Source organism: Sturnira hondurensis, unplaced genomic scaffold (assembly GCF_014824575.4).
Source record: "Sturnira hondurensis isolate 20B ecotype Veracruz unplaced genomic scaffold, ASM1482457v3 Scaffold0009314, whole genome shotgun sequence".
NCBI lineage: Eukaryota > Metazoa > Chordata > Mammalia > Chiroptera > Phyllostomidae > Sturnira > Sturnira hondurensis.
In genome coordinates, this window is record NW_028081945.1 from 3,427,538 (window position 1) to 3,449,499 (window position 21,962).

Below are 21,962 nucleotides of genomic sequence, written 5' to 3' on the forward strand. Positions count from 1 at the left end.
GCAAAAGACATGTGGGGAGAGAAATACTGACACAAATCAGATGTATGTGGGACTATGTGTGATACCTCCAGAATCCAGGTGTCTCAGCACAGGCAGGGCTGGGGAGTTGCTGATGAAGTTGGGTACTGATAAGTGAAATCAAAGCCACAGTCAAGATGGGTACCAAGAGCCAGGAACAATCTGAAATGTCCTTTAGAAGGATGGTTGGAAAGTAACACTGGATCCTAATCAGTGGTCTGCAGCAAAGAGACAGAAATAGAGGGATGGGCTATTCTTGCCAAGCCTGGGATGATTCTGAGGCCCTGATATACTAGAAAGAACACACATGTCTGATCCTTGTTGGTCTGCATCATGTTGTGTGGTGTCTTAATGAGTTTTTCAACCACAGACTTTCAATCTACTGTGGAGTGCAGATATCTGTAAACCAAGTTCCTGGAGATGTTTGACCTCAGGAGCTTCGAGGGAGACTGGGGGGTGGGATTCTATGTCTCCCACCCTCACCTCCTGCACACTAGAATAGTTCTGCTTTAAGTATAATATCACTTGAAAAAATTTTTGAAACCATTGCTTATAAGATACTGAAGTTATTAAAAACTACTGATCTAGAGGGGTAAACCTCATTGTCAGTATTTTGAAAGCAATATTATAAAATGCAGTTAGATTGCATCCAGTATCTAGATAAAAGCCTGTAGATAATTTTAAAAATTTTGCAGAATTCCAACAGATGACATACGTATTTCAACATAAAGTTTTGTTAAAGAGGAAATCTCAGAACTTTTCATGATGTGGATAGTGCAAACAATAAAATGTTGGAAACCGATCCTGACTTAGCAAGGAGTATGACAATTCACCAAGGCTTAGGAAACCCACTTCATATCATAAGTTAAAAAAAATAGAAACTGTAATAGATGTGACTTTGCAAAGTATAAATCTCCAGGTGCCTTGGATGCCTAGTTGGAAGACTAGATATGGATTAATTCATTTCTTCTTCACCCTCAGTGAAAATTGAAAAGTTGGGTTTTTTAAACAAAGAAATAAGACATTAATTTGTAATGTTTATAATATTTTAGCTTTTCTTCTTAAATTATTCTCTTTTACATGGTAATAACTGCCAGTAGGAGATGTTTTAATGTTTTAAAAACATTTTAAAAGCCACAATTTTAATTTTTTCTGTTGATTATTAATATTGCTTTGCATGGTTTGAGCATCCAGTCATTTTTATGGTCTCACACTACACCGCCCTGCACACTGTGCGGTACACAGCAAGGGCTGCCTGAATGTGCCTATTTATAAATGTTTATTTGTTTCTACTTATGTAAACAGAGAAGATCTACTACAGGAAACTGTAAGTCAAACAGTTCTAGAAAAAAATAGGAAATGTTCTCATAACAGTAGGTATATGGTTTAAGTGTGTGTTCCCAGATGAAATAATCAACCATTGTAAGTAGAAAACTAACTTCACAGACTTGATTCTCATTTCTTAGGAAATGAAATCTCCAGATGAGTCTATTAATTACGAGGAGAAAAGGCATCTATGACATTAAAAAATCTTTTTATTATGGAAAAATTTAAACAAACAAAAGTAGAGAGAATGCCACAAAGCTTTAACAATAATCAACATTTTGCCAGTCTTGTTAATTATTTTCCCTTTCCCTTTTTTTTTTTTTGCTGGAGCTTTAGAAAGTGAATCGCAGGAGTTGTATTATTTTACCAGTAAATACTTCAGTGTGTATCTCTTACAGGAAGTGAGATTTTCAGAGAATGTACCATAGGGCCATTGTCTACTTAATGAAATTGGCAATAATTTCTGAATATAATCTACTGCTGATTATATTCAGGTATATAAATTCTATATTGATTCCATATTCAGGTTTCCCAAATTGTCTCAAAAATGCCCTTTAACTTATGGCTGTAAGCTGAAATCCGTGCAGGGTCCGCATATTGGCTTGGCTGTTATGTAACTAATGTCTCTTGTGATCTACAATAGTTTTTCTTTCTTATATTTTTCCACGTCACTTATTTATTGAAGAAAACAGATCATTTGTTATGTAAAATATCCCACATTCTCATTGTTTTCGCTGCTGTCATTTCATTTGTTCTGTTTCTTTCATTTCCTACAAGTTGTTTTTTCCCTTTTTTGCTCTTGGTGACAAGGATACTGCACAGGCAGTATTGTGTTCTTTCTAATGCATCACATCAGGAGTCTGACCCACTTTCAGTGAATCTTGATACCTACAGACATTAGCATAATTGCTTATTGAGTTTTACTCTGCAGTGCACAAATGATGATTTCAGAATAACAATACCTTAGGACCATTAACAATCAAACTACAGAATGCAGGTCAAGAAAATCATGCAAATTCTTTTTGCCTTTAAGATTGCAAATTAGTATATTTCCTATTGGATATTTTCGGTAAAAAATATTACATTTTTTGTTACCTAAATGAATTCTTTCTTTTGTATTGATAGCCGCCTTTCCCCCCTTTCAATTGTGAATAATGTTATATGGCAGCAAAATCAAAACAATAAAATGAGGAGTATCCAGAGAATATTGCTTGCATTTTTGCCTCTTTATTCTCCCTAATCCTTCCCTTTCTCTAGATAACCAATTCTAGTAGGTTTTAGTTTATTTCCTTTCATTGCTTCTTTTTGAAAAATACCAGAAAATACACTGCATTCTCCTCCCCATGACTTCCTACACAGAAGTAGCAGACTATATATAGCATCCTGTTTCTTGCTTTTCTCACTCTATGTCCAAAAGATCACTCCCTTATGTGACTTGAAAATAATGTTATCATAGGGAGCATTGTATAACAAAACCCTAAAATCTAAATGAAAGATGCGGACTTAAAAGATCTTCCTCAAGTAACAAATAACATTTAACTGTGAAAAGAAAACTTAGGACTCCAGGAGCAGGTGTTTTCATTATTTGGGAGTCCGACTGGTCCTGTGCCTCACGTGAGAATCAATTGCTTGATAACCATATGCAATACCAGTGCTTGTTTGCAAAATTATTCCTTTTCTTTTGAGATTGGGTAGGTTATTATTTCCTGAGAAGGCATTAAAATAAGTATTACTGGAACCTGGAAGGACTACAAATGATGACGTGTATAAATAATGAAGATATGAACTGGATTCATGCTGTTTACTTTAGGATAAGTTTAAGTGTAAAGTAAGTAATAATAGTTAATGATATGGCATTTATGTATGTTTATATGCTATGTATGACATTTTGAGAGTTCTAAACAACATATTTATAAGTTTTCAATTTACTTTAAATTGTTTCAGGAAATTTATTCAATAAATTTTGTAATAAACATTCAACATGTTTAAGAAAAATTAGTTTTTAAAATTGTACTTATTTAAACCTGTTAATTAAATAGAGCACTAAAATATAAACAGCAGTTAGTATTTCTAATTTTGGCCTTTTTCTTTTCTACCTAAAGAATTCCCTTTAATGTTTCTTGTAATGCTGGTTTAATGGTGATGAAAGATTTATATTTATTTTTCATGAGTCTTACCAGATTTCTAATATTATACTAGATACTTCAAATATTATAGAAGTAAACTTTTTCCTATAGATTTTATTTAAATATATTTATTTTCTCATATATAATAAATACAAAGTTAGACATTAATTAACAAATTACTATTGTTAATTATTATCGCCTTTAAAAACCATAAAGTCAGTATCTATAAGTTAGCATTTATGATTTCTAATTGTATTTCATTATATTTTCATTTACTTCAAAATTTCTCCAGGTTTCACCAGCCTGGGATACAAGTAGGATGGTATTGATAGTAACATTCCAAATTTCACTTCCTCTAGCCCCTATCTTCATGATACAGGAGACTGAGTTCCCCTTTAAATTCCAATCATTTGTTTCTGGGAATCCCAAAGCTGCCCCATGTGAATTCAAGAAATCCTCTTCAGTGTCTCTGTCCCAAACTATGAAGCCATCTGAGGGTGGAGCCTTGGCACTGCTGCTCCAGAATTCCCGAGAGCTTCAGCATCTCACTGAATGGCACTCCAAGCTTCTTCAAACATAAATCCTTAAGAGGCCAAAATACTGCTCCTTTCTTTGGATTCTTTGCTCTCCTCAAACCTTACCCAGTGATCACTGCAGACATCCAAGTCAAACTTGTACTTCAACACTAAAGCCCAATTTGTTCACCAGCCTAAATAGTACCGCTGTGTAGCAAGAACTTAAAACTTTCGCCTGGGCTGATGTGGCTGGCTCAGTGGACTGAATGCTGGCCTGTAAACCAAAGGGTTGCTGGTTTGATTTCCAGTGAGGGCACATGCCTGGGTTGTGGGCCAGATCCCCAGTGGGAGGTGTGTGAGGCAACCACACATTGTTTCTTTTCTTGCCCTTCCTTTCCCCTCTCTCTAAAAATAAATAAATAAAATCTTTTAAAAAATAAGAACTTAAAACTTTTGATTCATTTTTGCCACCAGTTTTGAAAGGAAATGCTTCTTGATAAAATTTTAATTTGAGGGATTGTATTTCAAAATTTGTCATAACGTAAGACTTTTGTAATAGTTTTACCACATTATTTCAAAATTTTTAAATTGAAAGTCACACAAAATTTGATTGTTCCATGCTGTGTGTGTTCTACACAAGTCAGATAATGCCTTTCCTTACTGGTGTTGAACAAATAGTGCCCTGTGCCTCCTGGGAGCAGTCCTTTTGGATTTTGTCTGCATCATCTTATTCCTTAAGACTCAGAGCCCCAACCCACTGGGCTCAGACAGATGCCATGTGCCCTCCTGTCTTCTCCCATTCTAGCATTGTTTCAAATGATAGAGGAAACTCCTTCCTCTCATGAAAACAAATTCAAAACAAAAATATTTGAATAGAACATTTACTTTAAAATGCATTAGAGATGCTCAGATAACGGAATTCATCAAATTTAGGCTGCAACTAATTTTTTCTTGCTCCTAATATTCATTAAATGCTGAAAAATTCAGAAAAGAATAATGAAGAAAAAAGGTGGAAAATTCTCTACATAAACTCAGTTGTTAATGCAAATATGTGACCCTTGCTTAGATCTCATTTGAGCATAACTGTATGAGGCATTTGGGGGAAACCACTCCAGAGATTTGGATATGGTTAGGGTATTAGATGATGTAGATGTTAAACAATTACTATTAATTATCTAAAGTGGGAAAATGAAATTGTAGTTGTGAAGAAAATGTGTGTAGAGATAGGTAGTAAATATCTTTAGTGGTAAAATGTCATGATATATAAATATATGTATTTTATATACTTCAAAATAGAAAAAGCAAGTATGGGAGAATGTTGAAAATGTTAAATGTAGACTATGGGTGTTAAGTATTCATTCTACTTCTCTGTAAGTTTGAAATTTTTTAAAATAAAATACTTTTTAAGCCAAAATCATGTTGTATTTCACTTCTTTTTATCTTTCTTCCAGCTATAAAAAAGGTTTACTTGAAACTAGGACATTAAGTTGAATGTGTTTTCATTGAATAATATTGTATCCTACTGGAACTCAGCTTAATCCAGAGGGCCTTTGCATTTCTCTGTCCCCAGTGTACACGAGGGATAAGACATAGTGTCTTAGTCATAAGGAATTAGTCATAATAGTGATTCATCGTAGTGGTAATCTCTAGAGAGGATGGAAGTGAGAGACCCTTAAGGAAGTTGGGGCAGTGAGCATGGATAGTTTTAAAAAGTTTCATAGGTGATTCTAATCAATCTCTGGAGAGGGGACCACAGGTCTCAAAGAAAAGAGGAATGTCAAAGTCTAAGTAAATGTTGGAAAAATTCTTTTACAACTAATTCATTACTTTGACATCGCCCCTCTTTAACTTCAGAAACTACCTCCCATGGCTGAATTTTCTCTTTAATTTTCAGACTTGAAGCTTGTTTTCCAATATAATTGAACTCTCAGAAGCTGTACAGTGATGAACCTTTCACTCCTTACCCCTCTCTTCAGTTACAACTAGCAGGTGCCTGTGTCCTGCAGCTGTTGCGAGAAATTGGGGTAAATGGTTTGTGAGGGTCTGGAAATAGGGATTTCACTCTGAGGTCCTCTATACCAACACCAAGTTGTTTTTTTTATCCAGCACCTTCCCCACAAAGTTGTCTGAATCCTTTACACTCCATTTGTAGTGGCCACATGGCTGAGAAATGGCCTGCATCTAGGCTGTTGTCTAATTCAATCCACCCATACATATTTGTTGAGCTCCTACTCTGTGCTATGCACTGCCAGCTGGAATAAAAAGGTCAGAGAATATTTTCCAATCACAAGCAGTTAACCAATATACAATGGATGTGAAGAATAGAAAGCATGTTGCGAAGCATGTGAAGAATAGAAAGCATGTTGAGCATCAGTGTGAAAACTTTGAGCATTGGGAATAAAAACATGTTACCCAGTGTACCAGCATGCGACTGGTAGGTAGTCTGGGCAGAGGTGCTGCTGAGCTGCCTTGGGCTGACACATACCCAACCCCAAGCTCCGGACAGGGCATCACTGGCCTGGAGCACTTGTTGCAGGTCACTGGTCCCGGGGAGATGCTCTCTTAAAGCACTTTTTCCAGTGGAGAAAACAAGAGGATGCCAATAATGAGGAAAAATTGTGGTTATTTTAATCCTATTAGTATTTTTTTAAAACTGGGTGAACAATATATGTGAAGTTAAAACAAGAATTTAGGGAAAGAAGTACTAAAAGAAGGGAATATTACAATTACAAACTCAAATAATAGAAATAATAGACTAGAAATAATACTTTTATGCTGATTTAGAGTTGATCATTAGAAAGTCAAGTTCAAGTGGCTGAATTATAATTTTCTTTTCTAAGTCATTATTATCATAATATTTTGAATTACACATTTGATGGTACAATATATTCATATTTTATGAACTGTGCCATTTATTATAGATATTTATGTAGCACTTTTCAGGTTATATCTTCTAAAGAGAAGTTAGGCTTAAGAAATTGAGGGACCAACACCAGAGCAGAAAAATAGAAATATAGATGAAATTGTCTTTGCCTCTGCCACCTCATTGCTTTTTTGTGACAGTCACAATATTTTTACTCTACTTATCTGAATTCTTCTCCCTACCTCACCCCCAAAAGCAGAATTTAGCATCATTTAGTAAAGAATGACTTTAGTGATTTATATTCTCCCTTACCACAAGAATAATTTGCATATAATCCCCATCAAAAGTGAAGATTTCCAAATGTCATTACTGAATTTCATATTCAGGGGGCCCAAAGGCCTTTGTTATGTGCATGAAGTAAATTCTTGATTATTAACTTAACAAAGATTTACAGCAATATGCAAAGGTGAAAAAGGGTTGACTTAGAAAATTAGAATTCAGAATTCAGGGCAGTTGGAATGGATTTGAACCAAACATTTCTATAACAAATAGATGCAACCATATGTTTGTGTATTTATACAGTGAAGAGGGTGGCAATAACGTAAGAGAAAATATATATCATTAGTACTTTACAGCAGCCATGTACATATAATAAATGTGCTAATATATTAAGGAATGGATAGGTGGTAGATGATTTCAGCAATCCTTAGCTGTTCCCACATATTAATGTGTATTATTATAAATAGTTGCAAGTGGTAAATTTGCATCTTTTTCAGCATACTCCTCAGTTTGGATTTTTAATTTATGGTTTTTATTTCTGCTTGATAACACAGGGATTTCTGTATGCTCTATTTTAAAAGAAAAATCTCATTTTATACTCTTGAGAATGCAAAATCGTTCCATTTAATAGTGACACTGCGACCAGCAGGCCCACGACGCTACAATTCCGTCCACACAGCTGCTGAGAGCAATGCCATAGCACTTACCTTAAGATGCTTTAAAGCAAGCGCACTATAATGGAAAAATTCTAAGCTGTGCTTTTAACTTTTAAAATATAGGTAATAGGCATACACAATGAAATTCCAAACTACATAAATAAATGGTGTGTAGTTCTTCCTGTCTGTTCCTGTCTCCTCACTCAGGTTGTGCTCCCCCGACGCAACCATTGGTCTCATTTTCCTGTGCACCTCCCAGAGGTGGCCTGCACACCGCATTTATTTCCGTTTTTTATTTTATTCATTTTAGATGACTCCAGAATTGATGATAAAAGCATGTACTTTTTATACGGGACATTTAGTAAAGACCCACTTCTGGTAAGAATGTGATTTTTACATACTATTTCTTCCTCTTTGTGTTCTTAGTCTTGATAGTCTCCATATGAAGAAAAGCCCAGTTTTGGTCAGTTGTGCTGATTTTATCTATTTAATCATGTCTCCGCCATTTTATTATTTATTTTTATAATTGATTGGCTTTTACTTACTTAAAATATGTTCTTTACTTATTCAAGGTATCACTTTGTCTTTTTTTAAAAATAGAACTCCAAAACTGAAAAATAGGTCCATAATTCTTTTATAAGAGAATTATGGAAAGCTTTGGAGCCAGATATGTTTTGGAATTTAGATTCATTTTTAAAAATAATTTTATGAAGGTCATCTTTGTAAATACTATGTATTTTATATAACATCTTTAGTGGTGTCTGGGCCAGCATATTGGAACCAAACATGTTTGAATGTATTAGTATTTCTACAGTGAGATACATATTCTTATGAAATAAAATAGAGAAAGTCTATGAACAGCCATGTGTCAGAGGCAGAGAGATTTTGATGCAAAATTAGTCTGTTTTGCCTCTACATAAGTTATGAAAAGAAAAAATTTGGATTTAAGAGTTTTTCTGGGCTTCAGAAGTGTAGAAAAGGGTAGTGCAAGCTCACAGGAAATGCAAACACTGGCTAGATAAAGCAATACAAATATTACAATGATTTCCTTCTATGCTATGGTTTTTGAGGAGATAAAGGAGGAGTTACTTTTTCCCTTTCTCAATTTATGTAATAATGTATTGCCATAACATTAAAATATTATTTTCTCTATGTTTTGGCTGTAGCAGTTGGAAAGACCTAAGAATACCTCGCACAGATGAAGATGAAATTCTGCCTGAAAAAAAGGAAAGAGCAATGAACTATAACAATTTCAGACTTCAAAAATATGTATTTCGTCACTGGCACTCTTATGTGAAAGCTCAAAAAGAACAACTTAAAGGTAAATTCTTACACAGTAGGAAGTATTTTCTGTATTCCTAAATTCAAAGAATAAAAGCAAACAAACAAAAAGCTTAACAATTAATCCCTCACTGGTGTGGCTCAGTGGACTGAGTGCCAGCCTGTGAACCAAAGGGTCGCTGGTTCAATTCCCAGTCAGGACACATGCCTGTGTTGTGGGCCAGGTCCCCAGTAGGGGATATGAGAGGCAACCACACATTGATGTTTTTCTCCCTCTCTTTCTCCTTTCTCCCCCCTCTAAAAATATAAATAAATAAAATATTTTAAAAAACTTAATAGTTAAGCATAGTTGATACTAGAGAGTTTATTAGGTTTGTATCTAGAGAATTGTCATGAAATATAAAGCCACTAATTAAAATATTTTAAAAGTGGACTTCTGCCAAGATGGAGGCATAGGTAGAAACACTGTGCCTTCTCCCACAACCAAGTTTGAATACAACAAAGGTTTGGAGAACAAGGACACACACAAAGACCAGAAAATTAAATTATACAGAAGTCCAACAACTACAAACCGTTCAACTGGGACGGTAAGAGAGGCGGAGCCAGCAGCGGAGCTGGGTCGGTAAGGACAGATCCCCCAACCTAGGCTAGGCGCGCAGGCAGCCCGGAACCAGTTGGGGTGCGGGGCAGACTGACCGCGGTTGCACATTCGCGCACAGTGAGACGGACCACACAGGCCCCAGGGGGCAAACCCAGTGGTGGAGGGCTGATGGAGGTGGCACACTTACGTGCAGTGGAACGAAACGCGTGGGCCTGGTGACAGTGGTGGCTGTGGCGCTGGTGGGGGCCATGGAGGCAAGCGGAAGACGGGAAGCCATTGTCCCTTTTTGACCCCGCCCCCATATACAACCGTCACAACCCAGCGACTTAGTTGCCCTGCTCTAGTGAACACTTGAGGGCTCCGATCCTGCTACGGAACAGGCACGAACAGCCCAAAAGATGGTGCAAGAAGAACTCAAAGTCCCAGAGCCAATAACTCTAAGCGACCAACAGATTGCCAGCCTCTCAGAAGCACAATTCAAGACACTATTTATCAGGATGCTCACAGAACTGGTGGATTATAGTCACAAATTAGAGGAACATATGAAGGCTAAACTAATTGAAATGAAGGGAGATGTCCAGGAAACCAATAGTGATGGAAAGGAAACTGGGACTCAAATCAATGGAATGGACCAGAAGGAAGAACAAAACATCCCACCAGAAAGGAATGAAGAAATGAGAATTCAAAAAAATGAGGAGAGGCTTAGGAACCTCCAGGACATCTTTAAACGTTCCAACATCCGGATTATAGGGGTACCAGAAGGGGGAAAGAAACAGCCACGAGTGGAAAACTTATTTGAACAAATAATAAAGGAGAACTTCCCCAGTCTGGCAAAGGAAATAGACTTCCAGGAAATCCAGGAAGCTCAGAGAGTCCCAAAGAAGTTGGACCCAAGAAGGAACACACCAAGGCACATCATAATTACATTAGCCAAGACCAAAATGAAGGAGAGAATCCTAGAAGCAGCAAGGGATAAGGGGACAGTCACCTACAAAGGAGTACCCATCAGACTGTCAGTGGATTTCTCAAAAGAGACCTTACAGGCAAGAAGGGGCTGGAAAGAAGTATTCCAAGTCATGAAATCCAAAGACCTACAGCCAAGATTGCTTTATCCAGCAAAACTTTCATTTAGAATGGAAGGACAGATAAAGTGCTTCTCAGATAAGATCAAGTTCAAGGAGTTCATCATCACCAAGCCCTTATTATATGAAATGCTAAAGGGACTTATATAAGAAAAAGAAGATGAAAAATATGAACAGTGAAAGGACAGCAAACACACAGTTATTAACAACCACACCTAAAACAAAAGCAAACCAAGAGGACAGCTAGATCAGGAGTGGAACAATAGAAATGAAGAACACATGGAGAGTTAGAAACAGGGGGGTGGGAGGGGGAGAAGTGGGGAGAAGGCACAGAAAATAGCATAGATGGTAGGTAGAAAATAGATAGGGGGGAGGGCGAGAATAGTGGGGGAAATATAGAATCTAAAGAACTTGAGACACATGGTTATAAACTAAGGAGGGGAGAATGGTGGGGGAGGGAATGTGGGGGTGGAGAGGAATGAAGGGGGGGAATAGAACAACTGTAATGGTATAATCAATAAAATACATTTAAAAATATTTTAAAAGTATTTTTATTGATTATGCTATTACAGTTTTCCCAATTTCCCCCCTTTCTTCCCCCTCCACCCTGCCCCCCCAACCCTCCAGCATTCCCTCCCACCTTAGTTCATGTCCATGGGTCATACATATAAGTTCTTTAAGTCCTCTGTTTCCTATACCATTTTTATCTTTCCCCATCAGTTTTAATTATGCTTCTTCTTCCCTTAACTTTCCCCCCCTATTCCTCCCTTTCCCTTCCCCACTGATCTCCCCTTGTGTGATGTCCATTTCTCTGGTTCTGTTCCTGTTCTGGTTGTTTGCTTAGTTTTTGTTTTTCACTGTTTTTCTTCTCTTTTGGTTCACTTGTTAATAGTTTTGAGTTTGTTGTCATTTTATTGTTCATATTTTTATCTTCTTTTCCTTAGATAAGTCCCTTTAACATTTCATATAATAAGGGCTTGGTGATGATGAACTCCTTTAACTTGACCTTATCTGGGAAGCTCTTTATCTGCCCTTCCATTCTGAATGAAAGCTTTGCTGGGTAGAGTCATCTTGGATGCAGGTCCTTGCCTTGTATGACTTGGAATACTTCTTTCTAGGCCCTTTTTGCCTGTAAGGTTTCTTTTCAGAAATCAGCTGATATGGGCACTCCTTTGTAGGTAACTATGTCCTTTTTTCTTGCTGCTTTTAGGATTTTCTCTTTGTCTTTAATCTTGGGTAACTTAATGATGATGTGCCTTGGTGTGTTCTTCTTTAGATCCAACTTCTTTGGGACTCTCTGGGCTTCCTGGACTTTCTGGAAGTCTCTTTTCTTCACCAGATTGGGGAAGTTTTCCTTCATTATTTATTCAAATAAGTTTTCAGTTTCTTGCTGTTGTTGTTCTTCGGGCACCCCTATAACTCATATATTGGAACATTTCAGGTTGTCCCAGAGGTTCCCAAGTTTCTCTTCATTTTTTGAATTCTTGTCTCTTCGTTCTGATCCAGTTGGATGTTCATTTCTTCCTTTTGTTCCAAATCATTGCTCTGAATCCTGGTTTCCTTCTTGGTACTATTGGTTCCCTGAATATTTTGCTTTATTTCATTTTGGGTATCTTTCATTTGTTCTTTCATTTTCCAACCAAGCTCAGTCTGTTCTGTGAGCATTTTGATTACCAGAGCTTTAAATTCTCCATTAGTTTTGGGAAAAGCCAGAAGTCAGGAACACCAAATCTGGGCTGTAGTGGGCCTGAGTCACCTGGGTGATTTGATGTTTCACCAAAAAACTCTGCACAAGACACGATGCATCAGTGGGTGCATTGTTGTAAATGAAGTTGCCAATCACCAGTTGCCACAGCTGTGGACTTCTGAGTCATCTGAATGCTTTCTGAAGAGAAATGCTTAAGCTTAACACAAAATCTGTTGCAGATTCCTTGCTCTGCTTGTGCAGTCATTTTGAATGTGACAGCTACACAGTACACATGCTCACTCAACAGCACCTGCTGCCCCCACTGACTAGTACAGTGAAGTCATCATCATTCACACATGCACATTTCAGCCCACTCTCCTTGACTGAAAGGTTACATCCATGTTGCATAAATCATTCTCATTGGACTTTTTGTGGACAGACCTCAGTATATACATGTCTCAGCAATTATTACATCTACTACATCTTAATTTCTAAGGGAAAAGGTGATGTTTACAGGCTAATAAAATCTCAGGAGTACTATTTACTCTTGTAAAAAGTAATTAATTTTGGAAGTAGTTAAATCAAACAAAAACTATTAGACACAACACTGGTTTATATAATAAACATGATAATATATTAAACACTTTTTTGGGAAACAGTTTGAACTTTATACAGTAACCTAATAATTTTTTTCAGATATACTATTGCGGATACAACAGATATTCCACTATAACAAGCTAATAAATATTCTTACTAAATGGAGAGATAAAGCAAGACATCAATATCAAAAGAGAGAACATGAGCTGGTATGGTATATTGGAAAGTTATTTTTTTTGGGAACAAAATTTTGCTGTTATATTGATGTTTCCTTAGATAACAATGCTATGTGTGGAAAATACTAAAATTCTGACTATTATGCGCTTTAGATTGGGTGTGTGTTCTTTTAACTTGATAATTTAAATTACGCTTTAGCTAACCAGAAGATTTCTGTTGTTTCTTTTCAACTATGAACATCAGTGAAAAAATCTTTTAACATTTTGTCTAAATTTCTTATAAAGATACTGAGGATTTTTAATGCAAGTATTTAGATAGTGATAGATATTTAAAATGGAAAAGAAACTATCCAATATGATTATAATAGAAGAATAAATAATAAAGATGGAATAAATTTATTTTTCTAGAGATTAAATTGCTATTTATTCTTTTTAAACAGTCAATTTAATAAATTATAATTTTAATGTTAAATTATTTTTAAAATTATTAAATTGTTAAGCTTAAAGGATAATTCTTAACTGGGATACCCACTAGGAATTACAGCAATTAAAATGGAGGACCCCAAAATGTAGGAGGACCTACATTTTCAATGTTGCCAGTTAAGTAGTTATACTTTGGGTACTAATGTTTTAAGTGTGCTCATTCATTGTTTTCCACCACTGTGTGTATCCTAGAATTTTGACTCCAGCCCTACATGTCTGATCATTGGTTGTCCAATGGGGAAGTAGGTAACACTACCTGACCAGTCTGCCCCTAGCATACCTCCCTTAAACTGAACAGCCCTGTGAGCAGACAGTGTGGTTCTCTTAAACAGCTCCGTATACTGAGCATAATGTTTTGCACACAGTAGATACATATTAGTATATGTATAACATGCATGTTGCATATAAAATAATAGCATTATCCTTAACGTGCATGTATATGATTATTTCATCAATGGGGTATTTAGAAAAACATTTTCTCCTAGCTATGTGATTTTTGGTCACACAAGCATTCTGCAGGCACCTAGGCAGAGTGAGGATGGTGTGCACCAGGAGGACTCTCACGGGAAGTTTCTGCATGCCAGTTTTCCAATGCATGTTCCTCCTTAGGGTCTAATATGTATATGTATATTAAAGTAAAATCATGTGTGTGAATGTTTGTGTGTGAATGAGTGGAACTCTTATTTACCCTTGAGGCTTCTTCCTTTATTATACAGCTTTCAAGACTGTATGAAAAGCTAAAGTTGGGACTTTCTGTAATGATAAATCAGGCAACTCCCCAAATTCTTTCTTTCTGACTCTCCTTTTCATTTCTCTGCTTACTACTTCCCTTTCATAACCCAAATGCTGGTTCTGTTGTTACCAGAATCTTGGCATGGTGGGCTTCAGCTTTCTTGTTTATAAAAGAGGAGGCTGGGCCACGTTTTTAAGGTGGCTGCCTGTGCCGATGTCATATGACAACTAATGATCTGTAATGCTTTGGTGGTTCAGAGAATATTAAACATGCTCTGGATAATGATAATTCATGTACTGATGATAATAATAATGTTTAACACAGACTATCATTGTGTCAAGCATTGTGTTTTATATATCATCTCATTTAAGCCTAATAACAATTCAATGGACTTTGTCAATTATTTTGTTGGCAGTTGTTAAAACATGAACTTCAGTTGAAAAAATGGAGAAACAAGATAAAATACCAAAGAGCTGTTGAAGAACAAGTCATTCCTCCTGAACAAAAACTGTTGGAAGACAGTTTTGTAGGTGAGATTCCTGAATGTGACATTTCACAATTACCAGAAAGAGCAGTATTACAGGTTCGTATGAATTTGTCTTAACTAGTTATTTTCACAATGTTTGTTTAAAGAGTGGTTTTATAAAGCTTACATGAATGATAGAAGCTATATTTTGAGGAAATGTAGTTTTATAATTATCTGTGGGTTCATTTTTTTTGGAGGCTGTCCATTTGGATGGCTATAAGATAAATATAACAATCAAAATGGAAAAATTAAAGATGTAGGAAATAAGATAAAAAGTATGTTCTTTCTTCATCCTTCACACATATATTATCATTAAGGTGCATCAGATTTTAGATACCCAATGCTTACCTTTTAATCTCTAATTTCTAATTCTCTAATCTTAAAATTATGCCTCCACTCTGGAATGTGCATGGGACTTGTTTTATTGCAACTTTCAGTTATTAAAATATTTACACATATAATTTCTCTTCCTTTGTGAATTCATAAAAGCAAGAATCATGTATCTATATCTTCCAACTCATTGAAGTGATCTCTGAAAGATGAAACTTAATTCCAAATACTGGTTATATTCTCTCATATTTTGATGGGTAGATGATTTCCACTGGCTGGGATTACCTGATAAATGGTGGATGAGTTGTGAAGTGGCACCTTACTTATTCTGGTTGATGGCAGCTTTACATGATAAAATCCCATGTAATGAATCCACCCTTCTAAATGTACAGAATTGAGCTTAAGTTATTTTGGGGGACAAGATCTATCTATATCTATACCTATACCTATCTATCTATATCTATATCTATATCTATCTATAGCTATATCTATATAATCTTGTATTTTATATATATCATGAAATTAGGATAAAGGTATTTTTGCCCTGGCTGGTGTGGCTCAGTGGATTGAGCACTGGCCTGTGAACCAGAGGGTCTCTGGTGACATTCACAATCAGGGCACATGCCTGGGTTGTGGGCCAGGTCCTCAGTAGGGGGCCCACGAGAGGTAACCACACATTGATGCTTCTCTGACCCTTTCTTTCTCTCTCCCTTTTCCTCTTTCTAAGAATAAATAAGTAAAATTTCTTTAAAAAGATATTTTTGCCTGTTATTCCATATTTATAAATTACCTGCTCATATCTTATTCTTTTTAAAACTTGAATTTCTATAACTTTCTTACTAGTTTGTAGTAACTCTTAATATATTGGTAATAAGAACCCTTTTTTTCTCGAATATATTTGAGATTCCCCCACCCCTACACTTGATGATTGCTTTCAGTTATGCCTGTGGAGTCTTTTGATGAACAAACTTTTAAAGCCTTATGTAATAAAGTCTATCACTGTTGTCCTAACTATTTCTGTTTTTGTGTCACATTACTATGTCATTCTTAGCTGTTTTTCTAAGCCAGACAGTTATGCTCTCCTTTCTACAGTTACATAGCTGGTTTTTGTCTTTGAACTCCTACACTTTTGACTACTAATGTTTCTTTGTTTATTTTATCAGTGGCTGCTCTAGGCTTTTACAAGATGCATTTTCAATTTATTACAAATTATGCCTTCAAATAGTTTTTGACTACTTCACATGTAATGTAAGAACCCAACAAGAGTATGCTTTCATTTTCTTTCTCCTCCACTTTATGCTACTATCACCATACTTTTTTTCTATGTATTTATAAACTCTATAATATAATTTATTATTTTGCTTTAAACAGTCACTTATATTTTAGCCAGTATATATATTTATATATTCTTTAATTTTTTGCACATACATTCCATTACATACAATAAAGGAATGGGAATGGGGAAATGAATTAATAGATAAAACTATTACATACTATAGTAGCCAGGATGTAGTAGAACCAAACTGCAGTATATCGTTGAGAGTGTCTTCTTGCTCTGGAGGAACAGAGGTTTTTTTGTTTTGTTTTGTTGTTGTTGTTTTTTTTGAGGAACAGAGTTTTTGAGTAAAGTAGCAGAGTCCCTTTTTAGTGGATATCTCCTCTCTGCTGCTTGAGCACATCAATTATAACTTCATCTTCCAGTTCCAAGGTGTTTCTGTTTCATTGATTGGTTATCCATCAAATCAGAATCTGATCTGCCTCACTGACAAACCCTGTTGTTCACAATAGGCTTTCATTAGGTGTGTGCCTCTTAATCTTAAACTGCACCACAGAACTATCCTGCCTCGCCACCTTCTAATTAACATGATTATGTTCTCAGTCTTGACTCTTCCTTGGGCTTTTCATCGGCCATGGTGAGCACTAGAGTTTCCTCAGTAGCCACCTCCCAAAAGAGGTACCAGGTCCATCATGAATGAGCACACAAGCAGCACCAGGAGTGATCCAAGAAGGCTATTTTTATTTTGAATGACCTCAAACTTACAGAAAAGTTGCAAGTACAGTGCAAGGAACTATTTTTCCTGAGTGAGTTAAGAGTAACTTGCTGACGTGATACCCTATCACCCTTAATATTATCAGTGTATTTTCTACAAACAAGGACATTCTCTTATAGTCAGCCATCAAAATCCTCAGACCCAATCAGGTTTCTCTACTCATTCTATAATAGTGCCCCAAAATGAAAAAGGATCCAGTCCAGAATCACACAGAACAATTGATTGTCATGTCTCCTTAGTTTCCTTCAGTCTGCAACTGTTCCTCCATCTTTCTTCAGTTTTTATACCCTTGATGTGAAGATCGGGCCAGTTTTATTGTAGAATATCTCTCAATTTGAACTTGTTTTATGTTGTCTCAGGGATGTATTGAGGTTATGCATTTTTTCTTAGAAATACCACAGATATCATGCTGTGTTCTTCTCACTGCATCATATCAGTGGCACAGGATTTCGACTTGCCCACGATTGGCGATGTTCAGTTTGATGGCTTGATTAAGGTGGTGTCTGCCAAGCTTCTCTACTATTCAGTTTCCCCCTTTGCAACTAGTATGGATTTTGGTGGGTACTTACTTTAAAATACATAAACATTCCCATTCCTCATCAAATTCTTGGTTAGTTTATTTATATCAGCATGGATTCCTGGTTTTCCATTTTATTCACTTGGTTATAATCCTTTACTATTCCTATTTATTTTGATGTTCAATCTCTCCCAGATTGGGACAGTGGGAGCCCTTTCCAGTTGCTTTCAGTGTCCTGTGATCTGTAAGCATCATTCTTTTGAGCAGTTTCTTACTTTTCAGCACAGCACGATCTTAGGTTCTCCTTGTACTTCCCTTGCCCCACATTGATGCAAGATTCCCCAAGTCATTTTAAATTAAAATTGTAGATAAAATTCAAATTTGAGCACTACCTGTGTTCATTGCTAACTAGAGACTATAAGTAGTACACATATATGCACATTTATTTCCACATCTACATACCTCTACATCCTGAAAACCTGAATTGCACATGAATACTTCCAGTTCCAATTTAGCACCACAGGACTCATTTCCAGTTTTTTTCCCTTTCCAACTTGCAATGTCCTTCTCCAACAGTGAGAATCCCAGCTCTCATTATTCTTAAGATACAGTGGAACCTCGGTTCTAGAACTTAATACATTCTGGAAAACTGTTCAAGAAACGATTTACTTGAAAGCTGAATCTCCAGTCTCAAAGACCCCTGGACATGCTTGTGTGGACCCCACCCACCACAGGTTTTTGAAACAATATCTTTCACTCTTCCTGACTGCCTTTTACTTAGGAATAGGTTCAGCTGCTCCAAAACTTGATGGAAGTTTAGATGCACAATGGAACCAGTGGAAGGCAGTGCACATGAAACTATACAGCTTAAATGAAGGATGGAGGACAGCAGTGTGGGAGAAGACTATGAAAATGATTTATGTGCACAACCAGGAATACAACCTAGGGAAACATATCTTTACCTTGGCAATAAATGCCTTTGGAGACATGACCAATGAAGAATTTAGGCAGGTGATGAATGGCTTTCAATATCAGAAGCACAAGGAAAACTATTTTCCAGGAGCCTCTCTTTGCTGAAATCTCCTCAACTGTGGACTGGAGAGAGGAAGGCTACATACTACCTGTGAAGAATCGAGGTCACTGTGCTTCCTGTTGGGCTTTTAGTGCAACTGGTGCTCTTTAAGGACAGATGTTCCAGAAAACTGGAAATCTTATTTCACTGAGTGAGCAGAACCCTGTGAACTGCTCTCAGCCTCAAGGCAATAAAGATTGCAATGTTGGCCTAATGGGTAATGCATTCCAGTGTATTAAGTCCAAGAAAGGCCTGGACTCAGAGGAATCTTATCCATATCATGCAAAGGTTGTATTCTGCAAATATAAGCCCAAAAATTCTGTTGCCAATGATGCTGGCTTTGTGGATATCCATCAGCAGGAGAGGTCCCTTATGAAGGCAGTGGCCATTGTGGCCACTGTGGGGCCCATCTCTGTTGCTATAGATGCAAGCCATTTTAGCTTCTGGTTCTATAAAGAAGGAATTTATTATCATCCACACTGCAGCAGCAGAAACCTAGACCATAGCATTCTGGTAGTTGGCTATGGCTTTGAAGGAGAGAATCAAGTAACGATAAATACTGGATTGTCAACAACAGCAGGGGTAAACGTTGGGGCATGAATGGCTATATACAGATGGCCAAAGACTGGAACTACCACTCTGGAATTGCCACTGCAGCCAGCTATCCTACTGTGTGAGATGATGGTCATAAAGAATGACTTGACTGAGAATAAGATATCCAGAGGAGGAATTTTATCTTAAAACTGACCACACTTTACTGCATGGGATAAAACACTTGAATCTTGAAGGCCCAAGTTGTGAATTGAATTCTGTGATGACTACATTGGTAATGTTACCACTTCTTTACTGCTGTAAAGAGCTTTGTGTGATTGACTCGTCTGGTAATTTTGAAATTTTATGTTTTGTTGAAATTTCATGTTTTAAAATAATATAAAGTTTTACCTTTTAAAAGAAAACAATTTTATATGCAGAAAGAAAAACTGAATCTCCTTTGTTGCCCGAGAGACACCTGCCTGATCATACAGGTATCAGCATGAAAGGGTTGTTGGGTAGAGAATCCAGACTGCCAAGCTTTGTTACACAACTGAGACATTTTTGTCTGTGAACAACTTGGTTGAGAAATGTATTATTTGAGAACCAAGACAGTTGAGAACTGAGATTTGGTTGTATGTACTTATTTACTCACTCCCCCTATGTGTAACCGGTCATACACATTTCTGCCCCTCTCCTCTCCCCTGTGGATACCTTCCTCATCCTGCTTAGTCTTTGACATTTCTTATCAGGTTGCCCTCATACAGAGAGGCCACCTCACACCACGTGGGCTCTGACATCCGCCTACCTTTCCCACTATGCAGTTGCCTACCTAACTTTGAACTGAAAAAAAAAACCCCACAAAAAACCCAAACCTGAGCCAAGTGCCTTCCTACATAGATGCCCCCTTATCCTACTTGGATGCTGACACTCTTGCATAGGTTGCCCTTCTTTGGGGATGCTCTCCTTATACTCTGTAGGTTCTTTACCCAGTGCCATGCCACCCTTCCCTCCCCTTAGCCACTTTCCACATCCCACTTGGCCCCTGGGATCGTACCCTTCCTAGGCTCACCCTCCATGTCCTGATCAAGCTCTGACATCCCACTCTGGCTGCCTCTTCTTAGGGCCAGTATCCTCTTCCCTCTTTGGCCCCAATATCATCCACGGGTTGTCCTTCCATATGGATAGACGTCCTTCTCATCTTGCTTGAGTAAGTGTCCAGGAAATTTTTTCACTACTTTAAAAGTTTTATTTGATTCACTTAAAAGATTTCCACTTTGCTCCTTATGAAGTTCATTTTTCTTTTAAATCTTTGGACATTTTTATAACAGCTGTTTTAAAGACTCCACCTACTAGTTTTATTATCCCTATAGCTTCTGTTTACATTTATAATTTTTTAATTGCATTTGATATACAATATTACATTATGTTAGTTTCAGATGTACAAGATAATGATTAGACATCTACACACCTTACAAAGTGATCTGACACCATACATAGTTATTTCAATATTGTTGACTATATTTCCTATGCTGTACTTTACCTCCCCATGACTGTTTTCATTACTAGCAATTTGAACATTTGCATCCCTTTCTCCTTTTCACCCATTCCCTCAAACCCCCTCCCATCTAGCAACCATAAAAATGTTCTTTGTATCTATGAGTTTGTTTCTGTTTTGTTTGTTCATTTGTTTTGTTTTTTAGATCCCATATATAAGTGAAATAATTTGGTATGGCTTTCTCCCTTTAACATTTCACTTAGCATGATACCCTCTAGGTCTGTCCATGTTGTCTCAAATGGCAAGATTTCATTCTCTTAATGGCTGAATACTGTTTCATTTTATATATTTACCACTTCTTCTTTATCCATTCATCTATTGCTAGAAACTTCAATAGCTTGGCTATTGTAATTAATGCCTACTTCTTTCTGAATTAGTGTTTTGATTTGTTTTTATAAATACCCAGACATGAAATTTCTGGGTCATATGGTACTTCTATTTTCAATTTTTTGAGAATCTTTTATGCTGCATTTCACAGTGGCTACCCCAATCTGCATTCCCACCAATAGTGTGTGAGGGTTTCCTTTTCTCTGCATCCTCACCAACACTTGTTGTTTGTTGAGTTATTGATGATGGCCATTCTGACAGGTATGAGGTAATATCTCATTGTGGCTTTAATTTGCATTTCTGTGATGATTAGTGATGTTGAACATCTTTTCACATGTCTATTAGCATCATCTCTATATTCTCCTTGGAGAAGTATTTATTCAGTTCCTCTGGCCATTTTTTGATCAAGTTGCTTATTTGTTTGTTTGTTTGTGGTATTAAGTTGTATGAGTTTCTTTTATATTATCAATATTATCTCCTTATCAAATGTCATTGGCACATATTTCCATTTGCTGTGCAAAAACTTAGTTTGATGTAGTCTCATTTTTTTCTTTTGTTTCCTTTGCCAAAGGAGACATATCCAGAAAAAATATTACTAGGAATAATGTCAAAGAGTTTATTGCCTAT

The 21,962-nt window shown here is 36.6% G+C and overlaps 1 protein-coding gene and 1 pseudogene across 1 annotated transcript in view; both read left to right on the forward strand.

Moving 5' to 3' along the window:
* FBXL13 (F-box and leucine rich repeat protein 13) overlaps positions 1-21,962 on the forward strand; it is a 193,375-nt gene that overhangs the window by 22,046 nt on the left and 149,367 nt on the right. The window contains exons 4-7 of the mRNA XM_037057044.1: positions 8,094-8,161; positions 8,950-9,104; positions 13,131-13,240; positions 14,839-15,006. Of these exons, the coding sequence (XP_036912939.1) occupies positions 8,094-8,161; positions 8,950-9,104; positions 13,131-13,240; positions 14,839-15,006 (501 nt within the window). The remainder of the gene's footprint in view (positions 1-8,093; positions 8,162-8,949; positions 9,105-13,130; positions 13,241-14,838; positions 15,007-21,962) is intronic.
* LOC118994448 (procathepsin L-like) lies at positions 18,685-19,596 on the forward strand (annotated as a pseudogene).